Below are 11,407 nucleotides of genomic sequence, written 5' to 3' on the forward strand. Positions count from 1 at the left end.
TTGTTGTTGGTAATGGTGACAAGATTGACAGTGCCAGGATCTTCACACTGCAGACACCATATTTTAAACCCCAGCCACACACTATCACAACACTAACAGCCTGGTCTGAAGTGGGCCACAAGTGGGTTAGTGACCTTCTGCGCTCTCCATAAGTGCGTGCCACCATCTTCTCTCTGCTCCTTACACTCACTCTAACTTTGCTTCTCGTCTATCACTCTCAGCTTCCCTGAATGGCTGTTATCTATCTCATTCCCCCCAAATCACTAAGCCCCCCTGCCCTCTGCATTTCCTACTCACTCCCTGGGGCACCTCACAGCCTTTCCTGACTGCTGAGGAATAGATCCCTGAGAGACCGTAGCCCCCAACCCACCAACTGTTCATTGCTGCCAAACTTGACAAGCTGCCAAACTATCTGACTGCACTAAAAGAGAATGAAAGGAAAGGCAGAGATGCCAAGTAAGCACACAGTGAGTGCATGTTAGGAAATCAAGCTAGGACCCCTGTGGTGAAAATTATTCCAGCACATAAGATGGGCATCTATCCCTATGCATTACGTAATCTGGCGGCAGCATTGCAATGTAAAGCATTGGTGACCTCCAATGTGCAGTACTGAAGTGCTGAACTGTATTATAAATTAATTCCAAGGGTGCCGTGATGATATTGTGAGGCTGGTGCTTTGCTGATGCCAACCTCTGTGGACAGAAGGTGCAGGCAGTCATTGCCTACAGAGCATGGTCTGAGATGTTGGGGGATGCCATCCAAGATAATCCAGAGAAGATGCCAGCGAGCTGCAACTGCCATTTACTTGCTCAGATTTTCATGTTGCAAATTGTCACCATCTCATTTCTCTCTACTACTTATGAAAATAGCAAATTGCATCTAAATAAGGCAACCTTGGGTCACAATTAATTCATTTAAAAAGGTCACTTGCTGCTCACTAGCGAGATTCTCATCTAGCCATTAAAATCTTGGATAGAAAATCAGACCTTTTTTTATCATGATATTGAAGATCACATTTTTCTGTTGTTGCCATATTGTCCTCACTAACTCACCATTGCCATGTCATTCAGAGAAGGGGAGAATTCAGCACATAATAACAGTAGCCCTTCCAACCTATGCAATTACATAATCATAATGCGCTGCAACTTCATTTTGTTGCATTTGCCATATACCCCTCGATGTCCTTACTCATAAAACAAAATCTACTCATCTCAATCTTGAGAGCACCAATTGCCCCAGCAATCACAGCCTTTTGGAGCTGAAATTTTCAGATCTCCATCTTTTATGCTATTTCCACTATTCTCAATTTCCCTCTTGAGTGGCATAATTTGAATGTAAGATCTAGAATTAGCTAACATCAAGTTACGGCCATAGAGATGTACAGCATGGAAAAAGTCCCTTCAGTCCAATTTGTCCAAGCTGACCGGATATTCAAAACGAATCTAGTCCCATTTGCCAGCATTTGGTCCAATTCCCTCTAAACCCTTCATATTCATAAACCCATCCAGATGCCTTTTAAATGTTGTAATTGTATCAGCCTCCACCACTTCCTCTGGCAGCTAATTCCATACACATACCACCCGCTGCGTGAAAAAGTTGCCCCATAGGTCCCTTTTATATCTTTTCCCTCTCACCTTAAACCTATGACCTCTAGTTTTGGATTCCCCCACCCCAGGGAAAAGGCCTTGCCTATTTACCCTATCCACGACCCTCATGATTTTATAAACCTCTATTAGGTCATCCTGTCAGCCTCTGATACTCCATGGAAACCAGCCCCAGCCTATTCAGCCTCTCCCTATAGCTCAAACACTCTAACCCTGGAAACGTCCTCGTAAATCTTTTCTGAACCCTTTCTAGTTTCACAACATCATTCCTATAGCATGGAGACCAGAATTGCATGCAATACTCCAAAAGTGGCCGAACCAATGTCCTGTACAGCTGCAACATGACCTCCGAACTCATTTACTCATGCACTGACCAATAAAGGCAAGCATACCAAACGCCTTCTTCACTATCCTGTCTACCTGCATCTCCACTTTCAAGGAACTATGAACCTGCACTGCAAGGTCTCTTTTGCAGCAACACTCCCCAGGACCTTACCATTAAGTGTAAAAGTCCTGCCTTTGTTTACCTTTCCAAAATGCAGCACTTCACATTTAAATTAAACTCCATCTGTCACTCCTCAGCCCATTGGCCCATCTGATCAAGATGCCATTGTACTCTTAGGTAACCTTCTTCGCTGTCCACTACACCTCCAATGTTAGTGTCATTTGCAAACTTACTAGCCATACCTTCTATGTTCACATCCAAATGGGAAAAAAGTGACTTAGTGAGAGAAACAGAAAAGATTTGAATTGGAAGAAAAAGAGAAGTAAAGAGAAATGGAAACAGAAAAGGCAGGGGATTAGAACTTAAAAATCCAAAGAGGTAGAGAAATCAGATAGCAAGACTTGAACAGAGAAAAGCTTAGAGTAAAGAAAGAAAAAAGAAGCATATCTGAAGGTAATTCTGATTCAAATGAGGAATTTCATTTAACCACAAATCTGTGCTTTATGTATATATATTCAAAACATTGAGTCAAAAGATATTTCATCTGATTTGAAAAGATTGATGGCCAGATGAAGAGGCTGAAAGAAGTTTGGACCTTAATTTTGCAGTCTTTTGACAGTTGCAGCTATGAATGTGTGTGCCAGTTTGTCAAAAGAATAATCCACAAACTATAAAACTATTAAAACAGCAATACATAATGTTTATGAGCTAGCCCCCGAAGATTGTCAATTAAATTGTGGGGCAGCAAGAAAGAAATCAGACATTTGAGAACTCTGTGAGAAAAAAGAATACTGTTGAATCTGTGATTTAATCATTGAAGTCAGAGAATAATTTTGAGAATATAAGGCAATCATAATTAATGAAGGATTCTGAAGGAGCATTGCTGCAAACCTTAGAACTGATTTTAATGAGTGTCAAGTATCAAAGATCTGAGAAGCAGCAGTTCTGGCAGATGCACATTTTATTTCACACTAACAGTTGTATGCGGAGAGGTGGCCATATGGGAATCCACAAGGAAATTGGAGAAACAGAAGGTCTGCAAATGGAAAAGTATTAGTTTCAGCAGACAAGCAGAAGGACATCAAAGTAAATTGGGAAAAAGTCTAGAACCCAGAAGTGAATAATAGAAATAACGGGCTTCCATTGTAATAAGTCTGGACAAACAAAGCCAATTGCTACAAGTTACAGGGGAGACCAATTACCGTAGTAGGAATGCCTCAGCAATCCACAGAAAAGGACACATTAGGAAAGGAAGTAGGTATTAAACCTGGAATAATAGTCCAATAAGAACATGATCCCCGAAATCTACTCAGCAGGGAGAGATGACTCAGGACAGTGGAAAAAATTCTCCTTCAATTATTGATAAAGACAATCAGATCATGAAAGGTTTTAAATATTTTAATTTAAAAAGAACAATATTTCCTTACACTTAAATGGAATGCAGTGGTACAATGGTTATGTCACTGGACTAGAAACCTACACACCTGGCGAGTGTTGTCGGGACATAAGCTTGAACCTCACCAGGGCATATGTTGAAATTTGAATCAAGTACTAGTATAGTAACCCACTGTCAATTGTGATAAAATATCATTTGTTTCAGTATTGTCTTTCAGGGGAGGAAATCTTCCATCTTTACCTGGTCTGGCCTACATGTGTCTCCAGACCCACATCAATGTGGTTGACTCTTATTGCCCTCTGGACAATTAATCTGGGCAATAAATTCTCGCCCAGCCAGCAATGCCCAAATCCTATAAACGAGAGAACAAAACCAAGGACGTAAACCAATAAAGTTATTCAGTGACAATGGAGCAAGTCAGTCACTGATGCTGGCTGATGATACAATTAATGAAGAAGAAGCTATTATTTGGAGGTGTACACTGAAGTTACAAGCTGGTCCCACTGTATAGAGTTGAATTAAAGAGTGACTTAGTAAATGATAAATCTTAACTGCTCTTTCTTTACCAACTCACCAATCTGAGAGAGCAAAAATTCCTCCTGCCCTCCATTTCAATTGTAAAATCCCTTACTCTGAAATCCCTTACACCTCCTTGGTCTAGATTCCGTCATGAGGGGAAACATCACAACATTAACCTTTCAAGCTAACTCAGAATCTTCTTTGTTTTGCCATATTCACCTTGCATTCTACTAAATTCCAATGGGTGCTGACCCAATCTGCATAATCTTTCCTCATAAACATCCCATTCATCCCAGTGGTCAATCAAATGATCCGTCTCTGAACTGCCTCCAATACAGGTATATCTCTCCCAAAAAAAAAACCAAAACTATGCACAGTATCGTCAGTGTGGTTTCATCAGTACCCTGCACAGTTCTAGATTCATTTCTTATTTTTATATTCTATACCCCATGCAAGAAAGAACAATATTCCTTTGGCTTTCCTGATTCTTGGGATTTGGGTGTTACGGAATATATTACGGGTATGATAGCTGCAGATTCAGTGGTGGTAATGCCATTAAACACCAAAGAGAGATGGTTAGATTCTTTCTTGATGAAAATAGTCATTGCCTGGCATTTGTACAATAGAAATTGCTACTAGCTACTTGTCAGCTCAAGGCTGAAGTTGTTCTTTTTCGGAGGGAGGATGTAAATGCATTGGAAGCAGTTAAGAGAAGGTTTATTAAATTAATTCCTAGAATGGGCAAATTAGTTAATGAGGAAAGATTGGAGAGCTAGGCTTGTATCTGCTGGAGCTTTGAAGAGTAAGAGGCCACTTGATTGAAACACTTACAATCCTGGGGAGTCTTAGCAGGGTGGAAGGGGCAAGGATATTGCCTGTTTGGGAGAATCCAGAGCTGTTTAAAAATGATGCATTATCCACTTAACATATTTGCAACAAAAGTTTTATTATAGAGTCCTAGTCATAGAGATCTACAGCACAGAAGCAGACCCTTCGGTCCATCTCGTCCATGCTCACCAGATATTCTAAATTAATATAATCCCATTTGCCAGCATTTGGCGCAAAGCCCTCTAAACCCTTCCTATTCATAAACCCATTCAGATGTCTTTTAAATGTCATAATTGTACCAGTCTCCACCACCTCCTCTGGCAGCTCATTCCGCACACCTACCACCCTGTGTGTGAAAAAGTTGCCTCGTAGGTCCCTCTCACTCTAAGCCTATGCCCCTCATGATTTTATAAATCTCTGTAAGGTCATTCCTCAGCCTCCGATGCTCCAGTGAAAATAGCCCCAGCACATTCAGCCTCTCCCTACAGCGCAAAACCTCCAACCCTGGCAACATCCTTGTAAATCTTTTCTGAACCCTTTCAAGTTTCACAACATCTTTCCTATAGCAGGGAGATCAGAATTGAACACAGTACTCCAAAATGGCCTAACCAATGTCCTGTACAGCTGCAACATTACCTCCCAACTCCTATACGCAATGCACTGACAAATAAAAGTAAGTGTACCAAATGCCTTATTCTCAGAATATGATGAGTCTTTGGCACTAAGTAGTAGAAACAGTTATTGAATATATTTAAGGCAAAGGTAGATTGATCCTTACTACCAAAAGGGGTGAAAGGTTATCAAGGAATGTAGAAAGCAGATTTGCATTGTAATCAGCCATGATCTTATTGAATGGTGGAGCAGGGTCAAGGAACTGAATGGTCTACTGCTGCTTTTTTTTCAAACTTTCATTCATATGTTTATCGTGCTACATATGGAGAGGGGCTCTTCAGTATCTCCAGAGTCACAAATGGCACGGAAAATCAGGTGATTAGCAGTGAACATCCCTGCTTCTGAACTTATCACAAAAGGAAAGTCATGAATGAAGCAATTGAAGATGGTTGAGCCCAGGACACTGCCCTTAAGATCTCCTGCAGAGATATCGTGGAGCTGAGATGATGGACCTTCAACAGCCATAGCGATCTTGCTTTGTTCTTTTCGTCCTCATTACTTATTTTTGTATTGACATCAGATCTGGTTACACTATACTTAGAATCTTCAATGTAGTGATTAAGATAGGTTGTAGATGTTGAACCTTGGGACTGATCACTGTGATACCATATTGGTTACAGTTTGTCAAACTCAAATGGCCCATTTAGCTCCATGTCCTGATTTTTGTCAGCTAGTGAATCATCTTTCTATGCTATTGTATTACCCCCACTACCACAAGCTCCACCTTGTCCAGCATGCTTTTACCTGGCACCTCAGCAAATAGTTTTTGAAACTCCAAATAGACTATGCCTACTGGTTCCGTTTTATCCACCCTGCTTACCCTCCAAGGTCTCCACACAGCTGCAGCTTTTACATCTAATTCTATCAAAATATCCTTCTATTCCCTTTTCCACCTTGTATTTGTCTAAATTCCTCTTAAATATACCCATGTTGTTTACCTCAATGTCACACAGTAGTAGCAAGCTGCATATTCTCACCATTCTCTGGATCAAGAAGTTTCTCCTGAGTTGCGTCTTGGATTTAGTAGTGAATATCTTACATATATGACCTTTAAATTATATATCTCACACCATTTAGCAACCCTTTCATAATCTTAAATATCTCTTGGGTCAGACCTGAGCTTTCTCTTTTCTTCAGAAACATACCCCATTTGTACAGCCTTTAATGATAACAATAATTTCTCTACTGCTATCACCCATATCAAGATTGCTTTTGGACCTTGTCCAATGCCCCCTTTATCCTTCTTCATTATATTGAAATCGGAACTTTTTGCAACACCCCAAGTACAATCTGCCACAATACTATACTTAGATTCTCTCCTTTACAATGTCATTCCTCTAGGATTGAATCTCTGTGTTTGGTTTCCTGTTTATGGGATTTTTAACCCATGCTGCTACTTTTAGTGAATCCTACATTTGTTCCTTTCCATTCTTTGCCCCTTTACGCCATTTAACCTTTTGTTAGCCAGCAGCATTTGGCATACTTAAGGTTCTCATCAAAATGCACCGATGTTACTACATAAAAAAGAAAATAACTACAGCAAAAGAGCAGGGTATTAACAGGATGACTCAGAACACTAGCACAGAAATATAGGGTGGCACGGTGACTCAGTGGTTAGCACTGGTGCCTCACAGTGCCAGGGAACTGGGTTTGATTCCATTCTTAGGTGAATCTATGTGGAGTTTCCATGCTCTCCCCATGTCTGCATGGGTTTCCTCCCACAGTCCAAAGAGGTACAGGTCAGATGGATTGACCATACTATATTGTTCCATAGTGTCCAGGGATGAATATTACATGGATTAGCCATGAGAAATGCAGGGTTATGGGGATGGGGTGGGTCTGGGTTGGATGCTCTTCTAAAGGTCAGTGAAACATGATAGGCTGAATGGCCTGCTACCGCACTGTAGGGATTCTATGAGAGATATAATGGGCCTAACAGCCTTTTCTAATGCTATGAAATTCTATGATTTCACGTACAAGGGTCTGAATTGTGCGTTCCTCTCTTGAACTGTTAGCTACCATGAGTGTGAAGTACTAGAATTCTGTGTTTGTGGCCAAGTTTATAATTAACTGAGCCCATGTGCAGTTGTTATTCACGGGGGCAATTGTCTGGATTCGGTTCATTTCGCATGCAACTTGGTTCTCTCGAGGCTGCCCGTAATTTCTAACAAGTGTTTTGGAATTATTCCAGCATTTCTCCCTCAGCTGAATTACTCATCATCACATCACCCAACTGGTTGGGATGTGCAAAGTACATAAATGTGTGGGTGCCTGTTTCAGAAAAGCAATTGATGCCAACGACTCTGTGGTGATGTATTACCTTCTATTGTGGGGGTATTTATCCCTTGTTCCTAGTTGGGGAACAAACCAGCCAGTCTGCAAACTTCGAAAGAAGTTTAATTTACCTAGTCTATACAAGGATGGGAACATAATCCTGGGTGGAATCTTTCACTTCCACTATCATCTCGCACAACAGCTTGAGCCTTATTCCTTCACCATTGAACCACAGCCACCAGAGTGCAAAACGTGAGTTGATCCCTGTAAAATGGGCTAAGAACTCAGTGAACCAGGGTGCTGCAAGATCCTGAGAACAAATTTTTGAAATGGGGTGAAGGGTGTTTCATTTTACTGCTTGAATCCAATAATAGCCAGAAGATTGTAGCAAGTTGGCAGCTGTTTTAACACAGATATATGCACGTGTACAATGTATATATTTATGTGTGCCCTTGCATGTGGGTAATTTGTGTATGTGTTTCTTTGCATGCATGTATCTACATTGCATACTCCAGGTTTTGTTGAAAGTGGAGTCTTTTTATCAGAAATGGATTATGAGTGGAGCAGGTTTGAAGGGCTGAATTATTTATTTCCGTACCTAATTATGTGAAACAATTAAACATCCATGTTTAGATTGAGTTTTTGATGATGTTTTGAAGCAGTTACCACAATGGAACTTTTACCTGGTGATTTTTCCTTCTCTTTGGTTCAAAATGTTGATTAGAATATTAGGCTTCTGGCAGCAAAAATCAGAATCAGACCTAATGGTGGCTTTGCATCATGAGCCATTTGTTGCACCTTGGAATGCAATTCAGTTCAGTCTGATGTTCTTGCAAAGATTTGTAGCTCGGGTTGTGGGTGAGCTTTGTTGACTTGCTCGCTGAGCTGGCTGGTTGTAATTCAGTTGCATTAATGATGTTACCTGGCGTGGCGCTGAAATGTCTGAACTATGACCAGCCAGCTTGGTGAGCAAATCAACAACTTCAGTTCAGTCTTCAGTAACCAGTGACCCTCACTGACAGGGTACAAGAGGCAAGATCTTTTTGATACAGGGAGGTAAACTCATTCCTCTAAATTTAAATCAAGTTCAGCTCCACATTAGAGTGTTGAAGAAAATTTGAGAACCACGGAGTATTGCAAATTATTCATAGTTGGATTAAGTTTACATGTAAATATATATAATATATTAAAATATCGCAGCTTGCAAATAATTGCATCCACCAAATGATTCTATTTTGCTAGAAGCAGATTAGGAAAGTGAAAGACTGCATCAAATGTGATTGAGACAACATGTCATAACAATCTATTCCTTTACAATCCAGTTTCAATTTCAGAGAATTTCGTTTCGCACAAACCATGATCTTTGCTATTGAAGAGATAAATAGGAATACAAAGCTACTTCCTAACGTCACACTGGGGTATCAAATTTATGATGGCTGTAGTAGTGAAACCCAGTCAGTAAAAGCGGTCATGGCACTCATCAATACCCAGAATGAAACTACATCTGATTTCAACTGCACAATCATTTCAAAAGTCCCTGCTGTATTTGCCAATGCTGGATTTGTCAGGTCACTAGCAGAAACAATGCTAACTGGTCCTTTTGGAATCCCAACGGTAAGATACCTGCATCCTATTGAATATTTTTTAGTTTAATTATTGAACTCATATTGCATTAAATTACTAGGAGTTAACAGTTTAAAATATAAATGTGACACATAAAGTGTAAGGTTTAAAGTAAAAGCAGAAATTGCTGGAGAAATTTGGCAGGTCTGACAGCATCTGTGGAGAGAGAGATATGCTTCAATACTTTAAATGCAATGACACTTCATTCGAATTCAAATTTAACTCTGAGTTTAACTCTGAACTATTTTTCTCTGAGGAAGAGATTATAGATTCAAGTCCCATTCTATTCAGCTTAGCCTAAGATCTAGGTTGATTTGTCAGTGCAGCACTGAGATAGAGCTGCAGTTAGAGGTGCTGTCTTTTGGATGAGGTGTTAAAGCAAGGTCAATGCTTGGCCTCTATTTTGGAGATCAAAAGATTGCACTACCATATTTTGAAGAGGTATAGTGGAGCTTTCCTTCATATTCTTGTCAATATCTCCTAACCAACATCAAAATCAAAGTATCTAATAATTAACACTCCTTATGGGATCTTACTACGTGCAGTTTGGCTGTCACATTTCTTGTATCACCACAGTGACGACACTCAAAAGCATTTCATTCACTGTAAAGTGCATTGAAATGCTTTGAGTATATAAAAGATGGCATGCAAATGCATTGTTCTTTAAATATCTCAACATTGTCCTTACAATGCTGTGCAAAAATTAATCCATTCACTACTAATTTCTGAACATTAGTAATTGGCAATGGAATGCTATATGTTGCTTTGTTTTTTTACTTTGCTCAACCCTTCCCTGAAAATTGCAAAGCTGGAGGTTTAAGCCCTTTTTCATAGACTTAACATGCAATCTATACTGACACTTCAGTGCAGTACTAAACGAGATGCCATTATCCATATAGGATGTTTGACTTAGGTTTCTCCAGCTCTATCAGATGGATAGAAGTGATCTTATGGTACCATACTAGAAAAAAAAACAGTGATGTTTTCTGTGACTTGGCCCATTTTCTACAACTTGTGCAATTAATTTATTGCTAAAGTAATTTAAGAAATGGAGAATATATTGTATTCCTGAAAGATTATAGTTTGTGGAGTTGTTGACCTGAAACAATTTAATATTTTCTCTCCCCACAATTGCTGCCCAATTTGCTGAATGTTTCCAATATTTTCTGTTTTTATTAAAGGCAACAGCTAAGGTTTATATAGTTTGTTTTGAATTAACTAATCAATAGAATTCCATATTTTATCAATAAAGGTATAGACTGTAAAAGCCAAACAGTAATGTTGAGCCTACCTGAAACATTAATAAATCTCTGAGCCACGGTTCTGCGTTCAAGTCTCACGTGCAGGCCAAGAAAGGTGTATTTAAAACCTGGCCAAATAGGTTGATGATCAATCTGCAAATATCGTCCAAAGGCAGGCAGGCAGAGTGGGAGAGATCCTGATCAGCCATACTGCAGAAGGCAAGGGAATCTACTTCAGGCCTTCACTAAATATTTTAGAATGTTTTGTTCTTTTCTGAGCTCAACATTATTTGAAGCCTTCAGAGAAGGTAAAATACCTGCTTTCCACTCTAAACAAATGTTCCCATTTGTCCATTCTTCATCTCTCTTCAACCCACTTACACCTTAATCTATTTTTGCACTGCATAATTTTTTTATACATGTAACATTTGTAAGTTTTGATAAAATGATGTTAACGTGACACTAAAAGTTAATGCTTTGTCTCTTCAGACATATTGTCTGACATATAAGGCACAGAAATAACCTAACCCATGTCCTCCTTCTGTACAGCAAACATTCTATGGCTTTACCTACTTCTAGTATTTGCTATTTTGATTTAATGAGATGCTGCCTGGCACGACAAAAAAGAAAGTCTTGAGATAACACAGTCTGGAGCTGGAGGAACCAGCAGGCCAGGCAGCATCAGAGGAGCAGGAAAGTTGATGTTTCAGGTTGGGACCCTCCTTCAGAAATTTCTGAATTTCTGAAGAAGGGTCCCAACCCGAAATGTCAACTTTCCTGCTCCTCTGATGCTGCCTGGCCTGCT

The 11,407-nt window shown here is 39.8% G+C and overlaps 1 protein-coding gene across 1 annotated transcript in view; it reads left to right on the forward strand.

The window, feature by feature from the left end:
• Nucleotides 1-9,208: 9,208 nt before the first annotated feature.
• The window catches only part of LOC109925495 (extracellular calcium-sensing receptor-like), an 8,384-nt gene continuing 6,185 nt past the window's right edge, over nucleotides 9,209-11,407 (forward strand). Inside the window, exon 1 of the mRNA XM_048604530.1 lies at nucleotides 9,209-9,352. Coding sequence (XP_048460487.1) covers nucleotides 9,209-9,352 — 144 coding nt within the window. The remainder of the gene's footprint in view (nucleotides 9,353-11,407) is intronic.

The sequence above is a fragment of the Rhincodon typus genome, chromosome 13, assembly GCF_021869965.1.
Source record: "Rhincodon typus isolate 14 chromosome 13, sRhiTyp1.1, whole genome shotgun sequence".
Classification (NCBI taxonomy): Eukaryota; Metazoa; Chordata; class Chondrichthyes; order Orectolobiformes; family Rhincodontidae; genus Rhincodon; species Rhincodon typus.